Source organism: Carassius auratus, chromosome 50 (genome assembly GCF_003368295.1).
Source record: "Carassius auratus strain Wakin chromosome 50, ASM336829v1, whole genome shotgun sequence".
In the NCBI taxonomy this organism is placed as follows: Eukaryota; Metazoa; Chordata; class Actinopteri; order Cypriniformes; family Cyprinidae; genus Carassius; species Carassius auratus.
The window spans coordinates 15,399,552-15,421,091 of NC_039292.1; the positions used below are offsets into that span (position 1 = coordinate 15,399,552).

At 42.0% G+C, this 21,540-nt stretch overlaps 1 protein-coding gene across 1 annotated transcript in view; it reads left to right on the forward strand.

Annotated features, from left to right (window-relative positions):
• The window catches only part of LOC113066413 (uncharacterized), a 54,887-nt gene that overhangs the window by 12,600 nt on the left and 20,747 nt on the right, over nt 1–21,540 (forward strand). The window contains exons 4-7 of the mRNA XM_026238310.1: nt 1,390–1,399; nt 17,897–18,069; nt 20,154–20,254; nt 21,015–21,106. Coding sequence (XP_026094095.1) covers nt 1,390–1,399; nt 17,897–18,069; nt 20,154–20,254; nt 21,015–21,106 — 376 coding nt within the window. The remainder of the gene's footprint in view (nt 1–1,389; nt 1,400–17,896; nt 18,070–20,153; nt 20,255–21,014; nt 21,107–21,540) is intronic.

Sequence of the window (21,540 nt, forward strand, 5' to 3'; positions counted from 1 at the left end):
AGCGGGCTGGTGAGGTCCGAATAACCAGGAATAAACTTCCTACAATATCCCGCCAGCCCCAAGAACTGCCTCACCTCCTTTTTGGTCTTGGGTCTAGGGCAGGTCACAATTGCTGCCGTCTTGTCAATTTGGGGATGCACCTGCCCGTGACCCAAGTGGAAGCCCAGATACCTTACCTCCACCCGCCCAACCGCGCACTTCTTCAGGTTGGATGTTAGCCCCACCCGTCTCAATATGGTGCTGAATTCAATTCAATTCAAGTTTATTTGTATAGCGCTTTTTACAATACAAATCGTTACAAAGCAACTTTTACGAGTATTAGCTTATGGGGGTGACTGTCAGTTTGTGCACGTTTGACAGGATTTTTAGAAAAAATTGGAAGGCGTAGTCAGCTAGACGATGAACATCATGATGCAGACACACATGTAGCAATAATTGTTAGTTCTGTTTGTTGATTCAGGGTTAGCATTATCTGAGGTCCTCTGAGGGTCAGCATCATCTCTTCGCAGGTGTTCTGGATCCAGACTGGAGCTTGTGTAAATCCTAGAAACAAAATAGAGACATCATTAGCATAGCTGCTGATCCAAAAAGTAACATTAGTTTAGCCCAAGCTAATGAATAAAAATGCACATTTGATCAGATGCAACTACACTCACAATTTAAGAGATACATTATTCGAATGCCTGGCGAAAGAGATGCATTTTTAGTCTAGATTTAAACAGAGAGAGTGTGTCTGAACCCCGAACATTATCAGGAAGGCTATTCCAAAGTTTGAGAGCCAAATGTGAGAAAGCTATACCTCCTTTAGTGGACTTTGCTGTCCAGCGTTTTGTGACCTTAGGGTGTGTGATGGGTTGTAGCGTGGTAGAAGGCTAGTTAGTTACGCAGGAGCTAAACCATTTAGGGCCTTATAGGTAAGTATTGATAATTTGTAACTGAATCAGATTATTACAACCAGGTAGAGGCGAAAACACGTCTGCAAATTCGGACTGTAACTGCCCAATGTCAGTGAGCTGCGAGGGCAAGAGGTGATCCCCTCCCGGGGCCAGGGCGAGGGATTTTTCTTTAATGACCGCCTCTGGCCCGAGATCTTCCTCTCCGCTCACCGCCGTCGCTAGCAACACTGACTCCTCTTCGCTCCATTTTTTAAGGAGGTTGAGTTGGTAAATTTGCCGTGAGTCGCCTCTGTCTGTTCGTACTACTTCATAATTTAGATCTCCTATTTGCTGTGTGACCTCAAAGGGTCATTGCCACTTTGATAATAAGTAGGAGCTGGAGGTTGGCAGTAATACGAGCACATTATCTCCCAGTGCAAATTCTCAGAGCTTAGTTCCCCTGTTATACAGCTGGCTTTGTCTGCCCTGGGCCTGAAGCAAATTCTCCATAGAGAGCCACCCCAGTGTATGGAGTTTTGCTCTCAGGTCGCTGACATATTGAATTTTGTTTTTTCTATCCGAACGTCCGTCCTCCCAAGTTTCTATCAGGACGTCCAGCACCCCGCGGGACTGGCGTCTGTAAAGAAGCTCGAAGGGGGAAAACCCCGTGGAGGCTTGGGGGACCTCGCGCACAGCGAATAAGAGGGGTTCTAGCCATCTATTTAAATTTTTCGCGTCTTCTTGTACGAATTTACGAATCATTGTTTTCAAAGTGTGATTCAATCATTTAACCAGTTTGCCTTTTGTGGGTGATAAACGCTTGTACGTACCGCTTTAATGCCCAACAATTCATAAAAGTGGTGCCCTGGTCCATGAGAATCTATTTTGGGATTCCCACGTGGGAGATTAAACGAAACAGGGCATCCGCCCACACTCTTTGCTGAGATGTTGTGGAGCGCCACTGGTTCGGGATATTGTGTTGCGTAATCCACTATGACTGATCATTCGATGAGGGCTCGATGAGGTCCATACCAATTTGTTCGAAGGGGACCTACACTAGAGGAAGACGCGCACCATCTGCGCACGTTCTCGTGAATGCCCAGCCAAAAAAATCAGGTCTTTAGACGATTTAATGTGGTTGTCATACCTAAATGCCCTGCCATTGGATTACAATATGCCATCTGGAAAAGCATTTCCCAATGGCTCCTAGGTACTAATAATTGGGTCGTATCTTCCTTTGTCTGAGCCTCATGGGTCACTCGATACAACCGGTCCTTTATAATGGCAAAATACGGATAAGAGGGCACAAGGTCAGGATGGAGGACCTGCCCATTGATGGAACGGACCTGCTCGTATGCCTTTTTAAGGGTCTCATCCTGGGACTGCTCCAGAGGAAAGTCATTGTGACTGGAAAGGTTTAGTCTCACCAAATCGCTCGGTTCCCCTGAAGCTTCCCCACTGGGTCCTGGCACAGATTCTCCCACCTGACCGCTCGCCCTGCCCTCCAGCCCTCTCTTCTTCCCAGAGGCATCCACTGTTAAACACCCAAATAATTGTTCAAAAGCTGACAAATTGGTCCCCAAGATTAGTGGATGCCGGAGGCGCGGACTAACAGCCACCTCCACATAATGCTTTTGTCCCTTAAATTTGATGGCTATGGCTTTTACGGGGTATTCCACCATATCCCCGTGCACACACCTCACCTTAACCATGCAGCCAGTATCAAATGCCCTGGATTGTATCAGGCTTTGATGGATGGAGGTCTGGTTACAACCTGAATCCACCAAAGCCTGATAGGTACCCCTCTTAATACTCACTGGTATTTGGAACAACCCGACTTGATTGGGGGCAGCCTGCGACCAACATCCCCACCTCCATGACTGGGCACCGATCCACAAAATGGCCCGGATCCCCACAACGCCAACAGGCCGGAAGTGGGTCAGGTGATTGAAGGAGGTAGCAGCATGTGGCTCAACGAGTCCCTCCCGGTACGGCGACTCCATTCCTTTGGCAGGGCCCTGCGACACAGTAGCCGGCTCTGTCCCCGTTCTCCAGCGGGGGGCGGCCCTCGGTGGCCCCGCGAACGAGGCAAGATGGCCGCCGGCTCAGCGCAAAGGCCCAAGATGGCCGCAGAGACGTTTTTGGATTACTTCTCCATGCTGTCAAAGATCCTAGAGATTCCCAAAACTGTTCACGTCTGTATGCTGAGCCAGTGCCACAGTACAAGATGGCCAACAACCCAACGACATTGCACAAGATGGCCGCCAGCCTGGAACCACTGCAGATGATGGCAATTACAGTGGACCCTCCAGAGTCGAGTCAGGTGTTCATGGACCCTCCAGAGTCAGGGTTAGTCACCGTCGACCTTCCAGAGTCAGGGTTAGTTACCGTTGACCTTCCAGAGTCAGGGCTAGTTCCTGTCAATCTTCCAGAGTCGCATAAAATTCCAATTGACTGTCCAGAGTCGAGTCAGGCTCCTGTTGACCATCCAGAGTCGAGTCAGGTGCCCGTTGACTTTCCAGAGTTGAGTCAGGTTCCGGTTGACCCTCCAGAGTCAAGTTAGGTGTTCATTGACCCGCCAGAGTCAGGGTTAGTCATCGTTGACCTTCCAGAGTCAGGGTTAGTTACCGTTGACCTTCCAGAGTCAGGGCTAGTTCCTGTTGATCTTCCAGAGTCGAGTCAAATTCCAGATGATTATCCAGAGTTGAGTCAGGTGCCTGTTGACTTTCCGGAGTTGAGTCAGGTTCTGGTTGACCCTCCAGAGTCGAGTCAGGTGCTCGTGAACCCTCCAGAGTTGAGTCAGGTGCTCATGGACCCTCCAGAGTCAGGGTTAGTCACCGTCGACCTTCCAGAGTCAGGGTTAGTCACCGTTGACCTTCCAGAGTCAGGGCTAGTTCCAGTTGACCTTCCAGAGTTGAGTCAGGTGCCCGTTTAATTTTCAGAGTTGAGTCAGGTTCTGGTTGACCCTCCAGTGTCGAGTCAGGTGCTTGTGAACCCTCCAGAGTCAAGGTTAGTCACCGTTGACCTTCCAGAGTCAGGGTTAGTCACCTTTGACCTTCTAGAATCAGGTCTAGTCACCGTTGACCTTCCAGAGTCAGGAATAGTCACCATGGACTTTCCAGAGACAAGGCTAGTCACCGTTGCCTTTCAGAGTCTAGTCAAGTCACTGGTGATCTAAAAGGACAGAGTCAAGTCACTGGTGATCTTCAAGGACAGAGTAAATTCACTGGCGATCTTCAAGGACAGAATCAAGTCACTGGCGATTTTCAAGGACTGAGTCAAGTCACTGGTGATTTTCAAGGACTGAGTCAAGTCACTGGTGATTTTCAAGGACTGAGTCAAGTCACCGGTGATCTTCAAGGACTGAGTTAAGTCACCGGTGATCTTCATGAACAAAGGCAAGTCACCACTGATCTTCATGAACAAATGCAAGTCACCAATAATCTTCATGAGCAGAGTCAAGTCAGCACTGATCTTCTGGAATCCAGTATAAACACCATGGGATTATCAGAGTTTCGTCCTCCCGTTGGTCCGACCACACGGACATGGTGGTCTTCTGCTCTGCCCTAGGGGACTCCGGCCTCGACCACAAGGACGTTTTGGTCTTCTGCTCTGCCCTGGGGGGCTTCCGCCCTGACCACACGGTTGTGGTGGTCTTCTGCTCTGCCTTGGGGGACTCTGGCATCGACCACAAGGATGTGGTGGTCTGCTGCTCCATCCTGGGGGGCTTCTGCCCTGACCACACGGTTGTGGTGGTCTTCTGCTCTGCCCTGGGGGGCTTCTGCCTTGACCACATGGTGGTGGTGGTTTTCTGCCCGTCCTGGGGGGCGTCCGTCCCGACCACACGGAGGTGGTGGTCTTCTGCTCCACCCTAGTGGGCATCACGTGATGTCCTTCATGGACTTATGTTTTTGTTTTCTTTTGTTTTTTCTGTCTGTTTGCTCCTTTGGACCTGACCCTACGTCCCTCCCCCTTATCCTCCGACGGTCCACCACCCTCCTGGACTCCTTGTTTTGTGTTGCGCTTCTATTGTCTCTGTCTCCCCATTTTACCTGTTTGTCTTGATTCTGTCTCCCCATTTTACCTGGTTGTCTTGTCTCTGTTTCCCCATTCTACCTGGTCCTCCTGTCTCTGTGTACCATGTTATTTGGCCCTCCGTCCCTCCCCCTAGCCCTCCACCGCTCCACCTCCCTCCTAGTTTCTTTGTCTGTTGGTTTTCCCTTGGTTTCGGGTGGAGTATCTGGCAGCTACTCCGTGGAGGAGGGGGTAATGTCACGCTGTCAGTCTCTTTTTCCCTGGGCGTCCACTAGTGAGCTCACTTCTCCTTAGGCACTTCACCATAGGCACTATAATTAGTGCTCTAGTCTGGTCCTGTCTTCGCAGTAATTGCACTCCAGTTAATTGCACCAGGTGCAGGCAATCTATTGTCATTAGTCTCCTTATAAATACCTGTCTTTCCCTGTTGTTTGTATGGAGTCCTTACCCTTCGATGTGCCAGTCTTCTCGTTCCCCGAGATTCCTCATTCTCAAATTCTGAGTTCCCGTTCTGATTCCTTCCCTTCCTGTTCCCTTCCTTGTTTTGTTATTTTGTTTGTTTGGACTGAATTCTGGTTTTGACCCATGGCATGTTTGACAACGATTTTGGATTACCTCTATTAAACATACCTGCGATTGGATCTCTTGTCTCCCTGTGTTTCACTGGTTGTTGAATCGTTACAATTATTATGTATTATCCGTTTTTGATAGAAGCTTCTTGTTTTTACATTTTTGATAATGTAGAGAGTATGATCATTTATATAATAAATGTAATAAAACTAGGTCTTGTTTGTGAGTTCACACTCTTAATCTTGAAATCTTGAGGGAAGGGAAGACTAAGGGTTTAGGACTTGTAAAGAACTGTGGCATTTCAGACTATTAGATGTTTTATGGCCACCAGGTGAATTTGTCAAAGATTGAGCAAGAGAATAAATTTGTTCTTTGTTTTCTTTTTCTGGCAGGAGGAACAGACAGTGGGTGGAAAGAGACAGTAAGAGATATAAAGAAATGCCGCGAGGGAGTGATGGGATGCAAACGTCTCCCTAGGTGGGTTTAATGGTTTATGTAGCTACAGCTCTTCACTTTACATCAAATTGATGGCCGTAGCCTGAGCCACTTGTAAAGCATGCCACAGGCCTCTTTCCTTGATGGTGAGAGATTTGTTTGCCTCCAATGTTTTCAAGCGCCAAACAAAAGAAGGTTAAGAAAATTGAGTAGAGTAATTACAGTACATTTCAAGAGCCTATGCCTACACCTTGGACACTTTTGGAAAGTGCTCGATTATTCCTGGAATCCATAAAGCTGTAAATTTTAGACACGCCTAAATTGGTCCACTTCATTCTAAAGTGCTCAAGGTGGCAAGGTGGCCTTCATAAGCCATATTGGTGGGCATAGAAGCAAACAAGTGAAGTCAAAAGGTACTTAGGTTTAATTTTTTTTTTTGGCAGTTTACTGAAGATCACCTGAGGACAAAGTAGCTGGAGAAGCTGACAAGCACAAAGTAAAGTGGGGAATAGGAAATAGAAAGACATGACAGAGAAAATCGGGGGGAAGCAGGAAAGAGGAAAGTATCGATTTAAAGGGACAACCGCTGAGTTAGTTCCTGCTGAAGCCTTTTTGTCCTAACTTGAGTTGACAATACGAAATTTACTATACTTTCGTTCTGCATGCTTTACTGGCTCTGTACTCTTATATTTAGGCTGCTCAATAATTAATATTGTGAGAAAACAGAAAGTGTAAATTCAACTCATGAATTTATAAAACACAAAATACATATTTATATAATCCCATCCAAATGCATTACATGCTTTTTTAGGTACAAGTACACAAATAATGTCTTTGGCAGACTGATTTTTAGATATTTATTTATTCTAAGACTGCTGTCATTTCCCAGAATACTGTGTGGTTCCAGAGCTTGTTCCTCTGAGCCAGTAAAGCCCCCTACTTCTCTGACAACACTTCACATGGTGAAGGGGAGTGCTTTTGTTCAGTGGGTTTCTTAGAAAAGCTCCGAATGAGAGGCTGCCCTGTCACTGGTGATGCAAGAAAACAGCCTATTGCTACAAATATCAGAACGGTCTCTGTGATAAAGCAGATGCAAGTAATCTATCAAAGCTCAGACAAATAAGGCCATTTACTCAGAGCTCCGACCTGACATTTAAAAGTCTGGAATGGCAACAATCTGGTTTCATAAGCTCTATGGCTGAAATAGTGTATGAGATAGTTGGTGTCCATGGTGGCATAGAGTTTGTTTGCAAAAAGGCTTTTTTTGTGTCTCTCATATGCATCTGTATAAATATATTAGAAAAAAAAAAATCTTGAATCATTAGAAAAATGGCAACTAAGCTAATATTTGTTTGTTTCTCTCTTGTTCCGAGGTCACCGTGGCCACCAGATCCAGTCTGTGTCCAGATCGGAGGATCACTGCAGTCACCCGTACGTATGCAGACCAGATGGTGGATCAGCACCTAGAAAGGACCTCTATTGCCCTGAAAGACAGCAGAGACTTTCAATTCAATTCAAGTTTATTTGTATAGCGCTTTTTACAATACGAATCGTTACAAAGCAACTTAACAGAAAATTATGTTTCTACAATATTTAGTAGTAGCTTATGGTGGTGACTGTCAGTTTGTGCACGTTTGACAGGATTTTTTGAAAAAATTAATACAAGACGTAGTCAGCTAGACGATGAACATTATTAATATTATTAATTAATAATTGTTATATGATGCAGTCACACTTGTAGCAATATTTGTTAGTTCTGTTTGTTGATTCAGGGTTAGCATCATCTGAAGTCCTCTGAGGGTCAGCATCATCTTTTCTCAGGTGTTCTGGATCCAGACTGGAGCTTGTGTAAATCCTAGTTATTGGATGTAAATCCCGTGGCAAAACATAGAAACAAAATAGAGACATCATTAGCACAGCTGCTGATCCAACAAACTAAAATTAGTTTAACCCAAGCTAATGAATAAAAATGCACATTTAATCAGATGCAACTACACACACAATTTAAGAGATGCATTATTTGAATGCTTGGCGAAAGAGATGTGTTTTTAATCTAGATTTAAAAAGAGAGAGTGTGTCTGAACCCCGAACATTATCAGGAAGGCTATTCCAGAGTTTGGGAGCCAAATGTGAGAAAGCTCTACCTCCTTTAGTGGACTTTGCTATCCTAGGAACTACCAAAAGTCCAGCGTTTTGTGACCTTAGGGTGCGTGATGGGTTGTAACATGGTAGAAGGCTAGTTAGGTACCCAGGAGCTAAACCATTTATGGCCTTATAGGTAAGTAATGATAATATGTAACTGATATGGAACTTAATAGGTAGCCAGTGCAGAGACTGTAAAATTGGAGTATAATGATCATATTTTCTTGACCTGGTAAGGACTCTAGCTGCTGCATTTTGGACTACCTGTAGCTTGTTTATTGACGAAGCAAGACAACCACCTAGAAGTGCATTACAATAGTCCAGTCTAGAGGTCATGAATGCATGAACTAGCTTTTCTGCATCAGAAACAGATAACATGTTTCATAGCTTGGCAATGTTTCTAAGATGGAAGAATACAGTTTTTGTAACACTGGAAATATGATTTTCAAAAGACAAATTGCTGTCTAATATAACACCCAGATTTCTGACTGTAGAGGAAGTAACAGTATACATCCGTCTAGTTGCAAACTGTAATCTACAAGATTCTGTGTAGTGTTTTTTGGTCCAATAATTAATATCTCTGTCTTTTCCGAATTTAATTGGAGAAAATTATTTGTCATCCAATCTTTTACATTTTTAACACACTCTGTTAGCTTAGATAATTGAGAAGTTTCATCTGGTCTCGTTGAGATATATAGCTGAGTATCATCAGCATAAAAGTGGAAGCTAATTCCATTATTTATTATATTTTCTAATAATATTACCAAGGGGCAACATGTATATTGAAAATAAAAGGGGACCTAGGACAGATCCTTGTGGCACTCCATATTTTACTGAGGATAAATGAGATGACACCCCATTTAAGTAAACAAAATGGTAGCGATCGGACAGGTAGGATCTAAACCATCTTAGAGCCTGCCCTTGAATACCTGTATAGTTTTGTAATCTATCTATGAGTATGTCATGATCTATGGTGTCGAACACAGCACTAAGATCAAGCAAGACTAGAAATGAGATGCAGCCTTGATCTGACGCAAGGAGCAGGTCATTTGTAATTTTAACAAGTGCAGTTTCTGTGCTATGGTGGGGCCTGAAACCTGACTGAAATTCTTCATACAGATCATTTTTATGCAGGAAGGTGCTCAATTGAGCAGACACAACTTTTTCTAAATTTTTTTACATAAATGGAAGATTTGAAATAGGCCTATAATTTGCCAGTACACTAGGATCTAGTTTTGGATCTAGTTCCGCCAGCTTGAATGGTTTTGGGACGTGACGTAAAGATAACGACGAGTTAATGATATTGAGAAGCAGTTCTTCGGCTACAGGTAACAACTCTTTCAGTAATTTAGTGGGTACAGGATCTAATAAACATGTTGTTGGTTTAGATACAGTGATAAGTTTATTTAGCTCTTCCTGTCCTAAGGTAAAGCACTGCAGTTTATCTTTGGGTGCGATGGATGAAACTGAAGTGTTAGACGCTGTATAATCTACATTCACTATTGTATTTCTAATGTTATCTATTTTATCAGTGAAGAAATTGAAAGTGAAAAGTGATGTGACATTCAGCCAAGTATGGGGACCCATACTCAGAATTTGTGCTCTGCATTTAACCCATCCAAAGTGCACACACACAGAGCAGTGTACACACACACACACACACACACAGAGCAGGAGCAGTGGGCAGCTATTTATGCTGCGGCGCCCGGGGAGCATTTGGGGGTTCGATGCCTTGCTCAAGGGCACCTAAGTCATGGTATTGAAGGTGGAGAGAGAACTGTAAATGCACTCTCCCCACCCACAATTCCTGCCGGCCCAGGACTCGAACTCACAACCTTTCGATTGGGAGTCTGACTCTCTAACCACACGACACGAGCACCAGGCAAACAATGAGTGTGCACCTTACTTGTGAGCGTCAGCCCGGGATGATTCCAGCGCGGCTCTCCGCTCTCTCAGCTGGGCCTGCCTCTCCTCCAGGTCGCGAATTTGCTTCCCCACGGCCTCAAACTCGAGCTTCACAAAGTGGAGACATTCATCCAACATTAAAGCAAGTAACAGTGAGTACAGCGGTGGTAATGTGTGTGAATAGAGTATTAGCAATATAAGCGCAGTTAGCAGCAACCACGCTTGCTGATGCTAACGGGCTATAAGCTAATACCGGACCCGGGAGATCAAAATAAATCTAGTGATAGCGAGGCACTCTGATTGTTTTTGTTGTAGAATACAATAGAGGATATATTCACACGTTATATAAACGGAAACGATGGTGTATAAAATTGATTTTTAAGTTAAAAATAGTCGATGAAAAGAATATAGTGACGGAGCTCAAATGCAGTAGAGACGCCAACAACAAACAGGAGACCAGGACAACTAGAGCCCCAGATACAGATCCCCTGTAAAGAACTTGTCTTAGAGGACCACCAGGACAAGACCACAGGAAACAGATGATTCTTCTGCACAATCTGAGTTTGCTGCAGGCTGGAATTGAACTACTGGTTTCGTCTGGTCAGAGGAGAACTGGCCCCCCAACTGAACCTGGTTTTTCCCAAGGTTTTTTTCTCCATTCTGTCACTGATGGAGTTTCAGTTCCTTGCCACTGTCCCCTCTGGCTTGCTTAGTTGGGGTCACTTCATCTACAGCGATATCGTCGACTTGATTGCAAATAAATGCACATGCACTATTTAACTGAACAGAGATGACATAACTGAGTTCAATGATGGACTGCCTTTAACCCCTTACTAGTAACCCCCCTTTTTTGGCATGGAGACCGAAATTACATACCCAAAATAAAAAGGTTTCTGCTCATGATTCTTTCTGACTAGATACATAATCAACCTTTGTTCACAAAGCTGACACTTTAAAGTTTACTGTTCAGGAATCAGAATCACTCAGACTGTTATGATAATAGAGATATATAAGCTCAAACAAAAAAACAAAAATAAAAATATTAAAAACATATGTTTTAAATGTATTTAAAAAAATGTTGATGTAGGAAATGAGTTTGAAAACACAGTGTAGCTAAGGCCACAAGTCTTCCAAGACTTCATAAAAAATTTCATAATCGAATCTGTAAAACTGTGAATTTTATGAAATATTTTCTAAGGCCATGTCATGTGTGTTTTTAGAGAAGGCTAATCAGATTGATTTATGGCCCTTGTCATCTCTGTAAGATCTCACATATAAACTTTCCTGTGCTCTTTGTGTATGTTTCACTGTTGAAAACTGCCCGAATCATGATTGTATTGTTCTCACCAAACGGTTCTTTCACACCTCCGCCAAGTATGACACATTATCCGCATTATTCTTTTATCATTATTCTTTTGTTTTTATTCCACCTTTATTAGCCTTGATTGTGGTTTTTCAGGCTTTACAAAGCAACAAAGCAGCGATCTCACTTCAGTCTCTCTTTGCATTTAGCCCTTATTTATCAAAAGTCTTACTATAAAAATACAACAAAACATTTTCTTACGACCTTACGTGAATTATTGAGACAAAAATGCATTATGTAGAAGAAAAGCACCTGCTATTAGTAGCATTGGTGCTAACGTTAGCATCAAGCTACATCTGACAATTTATGAAATTATTAGTACACTTTTACTCAAAACTCACTTTAAACCCCGATCGAGTGTTTATAATAACTTCCTTTAGCGATCAGGGGTGGAATTTGGTCGTTTACTGTTGTAAAAACATGTTATTTGTAGCCTTTTTCATCGCTGCACAAGTTAGCATTTCCGATGTACATTTTCGATTTTTTTTATAAAAACGCCCCAGATCTCAAGAAATTCGCATACCAAGCTTTACTATCGTAATCGCGGGTTTATTATTCGGATATTTTGTGTGTACAGAGGTGTTTCAGTGTTGTTTTGGCCAGATAACTACCAGGAAGTGTGCAGGAAGCATGTGACACGATGGGGCGGTGTCCAGATATGAAACTCTAAGATTGACGTTTGAAAGACCCAATCAGAGTCTGAGTCACATACCGCACGAGCTGTGACTACTGCACGCACACAGAGATCGCTGGGAGAGGCTGTTTATCATCTGATCGCGTAAATCCGTGGAAAATGAATAGAAATGACGATTCTGTCTGAAGAAATATGAAGTAAACATCAGTAAATATATCCATATATCTCCGCAGATATGCATCTTTGGTCTGTAAATCCTTATTGACGCTGTTCAGTGAGTCTATGTGAACACAAATAAACCGCTCTTGACGTGACTGAATATGAGTGAGTTGTGAATTTCTATTCAAAATGTGGCATAATACGGATTTATTATTTTGCACTCCTGACATAAATCACTAAATATCTGTCACTGCAACAATGTTTTATCAAAATATTGGTCAAATATCGAAGCTTGAGTCTTTAAACTTTCCATTGATGCACAGTTTGTCCAGATGAAGTAAGACAGTGATGTTTAATGTGCTGTGAAAGTGAAACAATAATAAACTGGGGCCGTCAGCTATGTTTGCACGCAAAGGGGTTAACTATCATTTTGCATTATTGAGACCCTGTTTTCCAAATGAATGTTGTTCAGTTGCTTTGACGCAATGTATTTTGTTTAAAGCGCTATATAAATAAAGGGGACTTTGACTTTGACACAGCGCAAGAGGCAATAAAGCGACTCATATCTCTTTCATACCTGGGCCACCAAAAGCGTTGGCGAATACTAGCGAGAGTACCCCTAACGCCGGGATGGGCAGTCAATTTGGACGCGTGACCCCACTGAAGGACCGCTAAATGTGCAGAAACGGGAACAAAAAGGCAATTCTTAGGAATGTTATGCGGAGAGGTGGAGTGAGAAAGAGTGTGCTTTCCCCAGATAGCAGCGCCAACTATGCGACCCTGAGGAATAATAACCTCCTGGGTCGAGGGGACCTCAGAGGAATCAAAATACGGGACAGACCATCAGGTTTCACATTCTTTGAACTGGGACAGTAAGAAATTGAGAAATTGAAACAAGCAAAAAACAAAGCCCAACGGGCTTGGCGCACGTTTAGTCTCTTAGCGGAACAGATGTACTCTAAGTTCCTGTGGTCAGTCCAGACAATGAATGGAACGGCCGACCCCTCTAACCACTGTCGCCATTCTCCCAAAGCTAAACGAATGGCGAGCAGTTCACGATTCCCCACATTGTAATTATGTTCCGCGGGTAAAAGGCAGTGAGAGAAGTAAGCGCAGGGGTGAACCTTCTCATCAGAGGATGAGCGCTGAGAAAGAATAGCACCAACGCCCACCTCTGAAATGTCAACCTCGACTATGAATTTTCTAGAGATGTCGGGGGTCATAAGAATAGGAGCGGTAGTAAAAAGAGCTTTAAGAAGATCAAAAGCCCTCTGGGCGGACTCAGACAACCTAAAACAGGACTTAACCGGAGTGAGAGCTGTCAATGGCGCGGCCACTTGGCTAAAGTTTCGTATGAATTGTCGTTAAAAATTACCAAAACCAAGGAAAAGCTGAAGCACAACACAAGTGTCAGGGACTTGCCAATCGGTGACTGCCTGAACCTTAGTAGAGTCCATGGTAATCCCCTCTGCCGAGATAACAGACCCGAGAAAAGTAACGGAGCCCGCGTGAAAGGTACACTTCTCAGCCTTAACAAAGAGTCGGTTCTCAAGAAAGTGCTGAAGGACCTGGAGTACGGGTTGTACGTGAACTTGGAGAGAGGGAGAAAAAATCTGAATGTCGTTGAGATACACAAAAACTAAAATATTAAGCATACCTCTAAGCACGTCGTTAATCAATGCTTGAAAAACAGCCGGGGCGTTTACAAGACCGAAAGGAAAAACACGATATTCAAAGTGTCCTAAAGGATTTTTTAAACGCTGTCTTCCATTCGTCTCCCTCCTTAATAAGAACTAAATGGTAAGCATTGAGGAGATCCAACTTTGTGAAGACCTTTGCTCCTTGCAAGAGCTCATAAGCTCATAATGACATAAGCGGCAAGGGATAGTGATTCTTAACGGTTACGTCATTCAGCCCTCGATAATCTATACAGGGACGCAAAGAACCGTCTTCCTTCTTCACAAAGATGAATCCCGCACCGGCAGGAGAGGAGGAAGGAACAATGGTGCCAGCATCAAGGGAGTCAGAAAGATACTTCTCTAACACTTCACGCTCAGGAAAGGACGGAGAGTATAGCCTTCCATGGGGCGGGGATGTACCAGGAATCGTAGGGACAGTGGGGAGGGAGAGAAGTGGCCCGGGAATGACTGAAAACCGCCCACAGGTCGAGATACTCCTCCGGGACCCCAGTCAAATCACCCGGTTCTTCCTGAAAAACAGAGACAGATGAAACAGAAGGGAATTCTGACATTAAACATTCGACATGACAGGACAAATTCCAACAGGGAAAAAGGGAGATTGAAAAACTAAAAAAGAAAGAATCTTGTGGTGGTTACCAGAAAAAGTGAGAGATAAGGGAACGGATTCACAGTGTACCATCTAAGGCGAAGTGAAGCGTGATAGGAATGGTAGTGCAGGACTTCAGGAGATCAGAAAAAGTTTCACTCGCCACTAACCCCTCCTCTACTGGCGAGCGTTGGTTTTGAAATGGCATGTAGGAATGAAGTGACTGGCCGAGCCGCAATACATGCATTAGCAGTTGACGAATCTGTGTTCATGTTCCTTAGCTGAGATGCGAAGACCCCCCAGCTGCATTGGTTGAGACTCAGAGCTGGAGGAGGCGGGCGCTGATGCGGCAGAAGAGGCGTGAAGTAGGGTGGTCTCCATGCCTCGGGAGCAGCGGCGGAGATCAAAACGCTTCTCAATACGAATGGCTAGGTCAATAAGAGGGTCAAGAGGTTTGGGTACCTCACGGGCGATAACCTCATCCTTAATGTCAGCCTTAAGTCCCTCCAGAAAGCGAGCGACCAGAGCAGGCTCGTTCCAACCGCATGTGGTGGCTAGGGTGCGAAACTCAATAGAAAAGTCAGTGGCGGAACGTCTTCCCTGACGGAGGGTAGAAAGGATGCGGGATGCTTCGACCCTGTGAGCAGAGCAATCAAATACGTGTATCATCTCCTCCTTAAACAGATCAAACTGATTAATGCACTCTGCCTCAACCTCCCAGGTAGTGGTACCCCACTCATGTGCCTGTCCGGTAAGAAACAAAATGACGTAAGCAATCCGGGCTCGATCCCCTGAGTAAGTGGCTGGCTGAAGAGAGAAAACCACCTCGCATAGAGTCAAAAAGGAACGACACTCTGTTGGCTCACCAGCGTAACAGGGCAGGTTGTTTATTCTGGGCTCAGGAGTCTCCGGTGTTCTGGAATGAGTAGGTGGATCTAGACGAAGCTGAAACACTTGCATGGAAAAATCTGACATCTGGGTGGCCAGGGTCTCAACGGCGTGGCTGCGGTCAGTTCCTCATCATGCCTACCAAAGCATAGCTCCCTGGACTTCGACAGCCGTCTGAAGAGGGTTCTCCTTCACTGGGTCCAGACCCAGATCCAGACAGGACTCAGACTAGACAGGAAAATGGAAAGGAGATAAAGCCTCTGCATAGATAACTCTAGGAGTAAGCAGGTAGCAAACGCAATCAGAGGGAAAGGAGAACAGGTGTGAGAGAATTAACACAAATGCTGCTAGCAAACTAGAAACATCTGAGGTGAGTGAAGGTGTGTGTGGAAGAGAGTGAGTGTAATGGAGAGTGTGAGTTAGTGAGTAACCAGTAGAGGGAGACAGAGATGGATACCAGGCCCATGACAAATATTTTTCAGGAAAATAATCATGGTTTAACCATCATGCATGCAACATAACTAAATGTGAATCAGATATGATATGATATGATATAGTTATGAAATAATGACATCACTGTGTTTAATTTAAAGATAATAAATAACTGATAATAAAATGTGTGTGTGTGTCTGTGTATATATTAGTGGTGGGCCGTTATCGGCGTTAACGTGCTGCATTAAGGCGAGACTCTTATCGGGCGATAAAAAAAATATCGCCGTTAATCTATTCTTAAAGTTGGGTTGGGAGCTGGGTCTATACTAAGCAAGCTATGATGTCTTTCACCTTGATATTTTATATAACTGACTGACTGAGGTCAGCCTAAAAACATGCTCAGGACAGTTGACGGGCCACTGCTGCGCATCGTCACGAAAGCGAGTCTTTTTAACATGTTTTTAAGCTTTACTGCTTGTCGATTTAAACATTAAAGCATCCAAACACAAGACGCGGTGCACACAAGAGAGAGAGAGCCGCGTATCACGGACAGCGACAGTGAACCGAGCTCTCTTCTGCGAAGTTCTCCTCGAAGTCCCTCCTGCACCTGAACAAATACAAATCGCAGTTTGAACAAACAAAAAGATGTGAAAGAGAATTCAGTACTCGTGGTGTTCTGGTGTTCAGGGCTCACGCAGAGAAAGGGGTCAAAACACTTGAACATCGAATCTGCTTATTTTTGCTCTTGTGCTGACAAATACATACAAAAGATGTCAAAATATCCACCTTGGAAATTATGCTCGAAAAAACTGTCAGTTATTTCTTAAGTGAAAGTAAACAGTTGAGGAACGCCTAATTTAGCGACTGGTTGCTGTAATGTTAATCCAAGAAAACTAAATTGAAAATCACCCGATGCTCTTGACTAATTTACTTTGTTATTTTAATAGTCAAACAAAAAATTGTTCAGACACCAGATATAATTTTTGATATATAGCAAATAATGTGAGAAATGTTGAAGGTGTTTGAATAAATGTAGATTTGATTGTACATTTCATATTTACATTGAAGACTATCCAGTGCTATTTTACATTTAGTTATTTGTTTTCTGTACCTTGATACCTACAAACTTAAAGAAATTTTATTTGGGTAACACATATTCTGAATGCCTTTGGCAGAATTCAAATGAGCCATTTTAATCTAGATTAATCTAGATTAATTTCAAGATCACAGTGAGATTAATCTAGATTAAAAAAAATAATCTATGCTCACCTCTAGTATATATATATATATATATATATATATATATATATATATATATATATATATATATATATATTTTTTTTTTTTTTTTTTTTTTTTTTTTTTATGTTCATCGGCTGGTTGCCTACGTCTTGTACACATTTTTCTGGAAAATCCTGTCATATGTGCACAAACTGACAGTCACCAGATATAAGCTACTACTAAATATTGTAGAAACTTAATTGTCTTTAAAGTTGCTTTGTAATGATTTGTATTGTAACAAGCACTATACAAATAAACTTGAATTGAGATGAATGGAATATATATATATATATATATATATATATATATATATATATATATATATATATATATGTGTGTGTGTGTCTGTGTGTGTGTGCGTGTGTGTGTGTGTGTGTGTGTATATATATATATATATTACTTTTTTTTTTACTTTTTTTACATAATATATTTATGTGCATTTTTAAATTAGAATTTTCTCAAACTTCTTGATTCTCTAATTCTGTTTTAGAATATTTTTCAAAAATAAAGAAATAGTTAAAAATCTGAGCGCACTGGCAATTTTGATTTTCAGAAATAAACACAAGATAATGCTAATTTTATTTACAGAACATTATCAATATGAGAGTTCAGATGTTTGTATGCAAGGAACAAATCACTAAAGTTTGTGGAATTAAGTACATATGACATATTCAGAGACTTCATTTAAATGATATAACTTACTGAATGTGATCATTTATATAATATATTTATGATGATAAAATATGATTGTAACATATATACAAATTAATACAATATATAAGTTTAAGAATTAAATGTCCAGACCTTTAGCAAACTAAAACTTGACTGAACAAAGATCAAGACTGTGACTGAATGAGCAGATATCTGACTGAATTAACTGCTCGCCCTCAGCTTCTCGTGGACTAGAAACGGGACGCATTTTGACATCGATAAGGATCACTGGACACTGGTGATGGACATCAGTGGAGGAGAGCGGACCGAGGCATACGAGGGCATCTATCAATGCTCCGCTCACAACGAGCTCGGCACCAATGTGTCCAACAGCATCGTCCTCCGCCAGTCCAGTATGTCCCATCACACACAGCACAGCGTCCACACGCTCATCGCCTCTGTTTAACCTGTCATCTCTCACTGCTCTCAGCATCCTCAGAGATCTGATATTGGGTGGTAAATCTGAATGTTTGGCTATAATGCACGCGGCGGCTCAGTCCTGCAGACAGATCCTCATAGTCACTCAGTGTTTAGATCTCTCTCCTCAACACTCTCCCATTTTTCTCATCTTCAGTTGAAGGTCACCCAAAAGTGAACATTTGCTGTTCGTTCACTCACCCTCAGGCCTTCCAGGATGTCTCTTGAGTAGTGGAGTAGAGAAGATTTTAGCTGATACAGTGCTCCTTGGTGATTCATATAATGCAAGTCAATGGCTACGTCACTTTGAGGTGATACAAATATAATACTCGTGGCTCCGGATGATAAATTGAGATCTTATGAAGTGAAAAGATTGCTCTGTGCAGGAAACTGAACATTCCTTAAAGCATTATTACCTGTAAACCACAAATGGTCTGAAGTGATGTCTGGTTCACAAATTATTCTTTTGAATCGGTTTTTGTTGGTGAACAAGCTGAACCAATTCACAGAATCAGATTGAACTGCATGAAAGCACAGATCTACAAAACTCACTTTTGTAATCATGTTGTAAATAATGTTCACTTTCCTGCACAGATCAATCGATTGATAACTCTTTAATATATCTTTAGGAGCCATGGCTATTCATTTTGTGTTGCCTTACACAGTTGATGGATTTTATTAGGTACTAATAGTATTTGACTAATCATTAGTCGACTAGAAGAGGCTTGCTCAACCAAAATGTATTAGTTGCTTAGTCGCAGGAAAAAATAAAACCTCCAGATGGGATAGCACTCAGTCGAAGGACAGATCATTCACATCGGGCAGGACATCCAAACACTCGCCTACCATTCATCCACCACAAATATGGCTTATCATCTGAAATATGTGAAGTATTCGCAGTATTCACAGTATTGGCCGCTTAATCTGATGCTATCCTAGAGAAGTGTGTGCTGTTCAAGTGTGTGTGTGGAGTGTGAAGCTGAACAGTAGATCACTGCAGGACAGATCACTTACTCTTAAAATACTGCTCATTTTTGGACATACAGATAAGAGTAATACATCTTTCATGTTTATTTGTGTGTACTCACAATAAAATCAAATTGTGCTTTTGTGAAATAATGAAAGGAAATAGGATGCGCTTTCTTCTGTCTCTGTAAAACTTGAGCGCGTAACACCGTGTAGTCTATATCTTTACTTTACATACATAAAAAATATATGAAATGTCTACTTTCAAATGCACCAATTTAAATGGAAAACAAATCCTCAGATTATGTAATCCGTATCAAACAGGAGATGAGGAGTCAGAGTCGCTGACTTCATCTCTTAAACTGACAACTAAGAAAGCACTGGTTTATCAAAATATTAAAATGTTATTGCAGTCTCCTGACTGTTTTACCCCGACACAATCATAATCAATACTTCTGCCGGTGTGCTGTGGCAAGCTTTATACCTGTGCTTGAGGGCCTTTTAGGCTATGTACTTAGGTAATTAAAGGCTCATTAAAATGTTTTGAATGGTTTATTAAAAAATGTGCGATTAGACGACTAATATTTAAAATGAATGATTACTAGTGGACCAGAAAAATCTTAAGCTGAGGATAGCCCTACCTTATTACCCTTACGAAAATTAACCATGGTTTTACTACAAATAAAACCAAAAAACCATGGTTACTGTAGTTAAACCATGGTAACCACAAATTAACCATGGTTTTGCTATATTAACCATAGTTTAACCATGGTATTTGTAGTAAATCTGTGGTTTTACAAATGGCAGTCAATACGCCAAAAAACCATGGGTTACTACTGTTTTACTATAATAAAACCATGGTTATTTTTCGTAAGGGTAATCAAGGACCAGTTTCAATTAAACTCTTCTTTACTGTTCTACTGAGGAAAAATGGCATCTTCATCCTGAATGGACTGGGGGTAAGAAAATTAACAGCAAATTTTTGGGTAATCCATCCCTTCAAGCGTCACCTTCACACTTGTGCTGAGTCATGTGATCATTCCTGTTTCTGCAGGATCTCCTCTGTTGTCTAAAGAGAGAGTCAATCCAATCATTGCACGGAAGGGACAGTCTTTAATTCTGCATTGCTGCCCATCATATTCTGGATGGACAACAGTAAGTCAAATGAAATTCACCCTGTTTTCTGAATGCATGTTAGTGACCATATATAAATGTTTTGAACCTGTAATGTTTCCTCAAACTGGATCTTCAGTCAAGCTGTATGCTGGTCTTCTCCAATCACTCAGTGCTCCTAAACTCCGCCCCTGTTACAGTGCCACTCCCACAGCTCAACATCCAATCAGTGACAGATTAATTCAGATTAATCATGAATCCATTACGCTCAGATGATAAGACCCAACCCTAACCACATGATATGATAATGAGACAAACTCCTGATAAAAATTATTAAAGAAGTTTTCTAAAATGTAAATTCTTTTTTATTTCCTAAGAAGATGGGGGGGGGGTCTCCATCCACGTTTTCATGTAAATTTTAAGATATTGCATTAAAAATAAATAAATAAATGTATAAACACTGGAATTGTCATGATGCACATAAAATCTTAAAATGTGCATTAAAACATACTGTAAACACTCAACTCCGAATGCAAGATAAGATGATAGCGTGTGTTTATTGCTTTCCATTTGTGTGCTCCGAGACAAGAAAGGCATTTATTCTGGAGGAAAACAAGAGTTGCAGCAACTTTATTTATTCATTTGTATTAATCCTTTGTTCCAGTTTCCCAGGAAGTAATGATTTTGTTCTCAGATAAAAGTAAACCAGATTATTTTTTTCATTTCCGTGTCCAGATTATTTTGACGTCTTCACTCCGAGTGTTGCTGGTATTGCTTTAAACATACGTTTGTTATTTCTGAGAGTGATGATTCATTAATCTGTGCCAAAGAGAAAACTATTTGCATTGCCGACGCTGTGACTCTCCTGAAGCATCTTGAGCAGGGGGGCACAAGGTTAGTCTTTTAAAGCTGCAGTTTGTGAAACAGGAAGTAACCTTCCTGGGACATGTGATCAAACCAAATAGCAAAGCACTGTCTGAGAAATGGGTGCGGGCCATAAAAGAGGTCCCAAAACCAGTTACAAAGAAACTGATGCTGTCATTCTTGGGGATGTGTGCTTACTGCAGAACATTCATCCCTAATTATGCCATTTTTGAGCAGCCTTTACAAGCCCTAATGACAGGGAAAAGGCTGAGGTCTATGGCAAGCCAAATTAACTTTTATTCATTCGCAGGATATGTATTCTTGATATCAACAATTCAATTTTCAGTAGTAACAATGTTAATTCTTGATATCAACCATTACATTTCCACTAGTAACAATTAGAATTTTTGATATCAACAATTACATTTTCACTAGTAACAATGTTAATTCTTGATATCAACAAT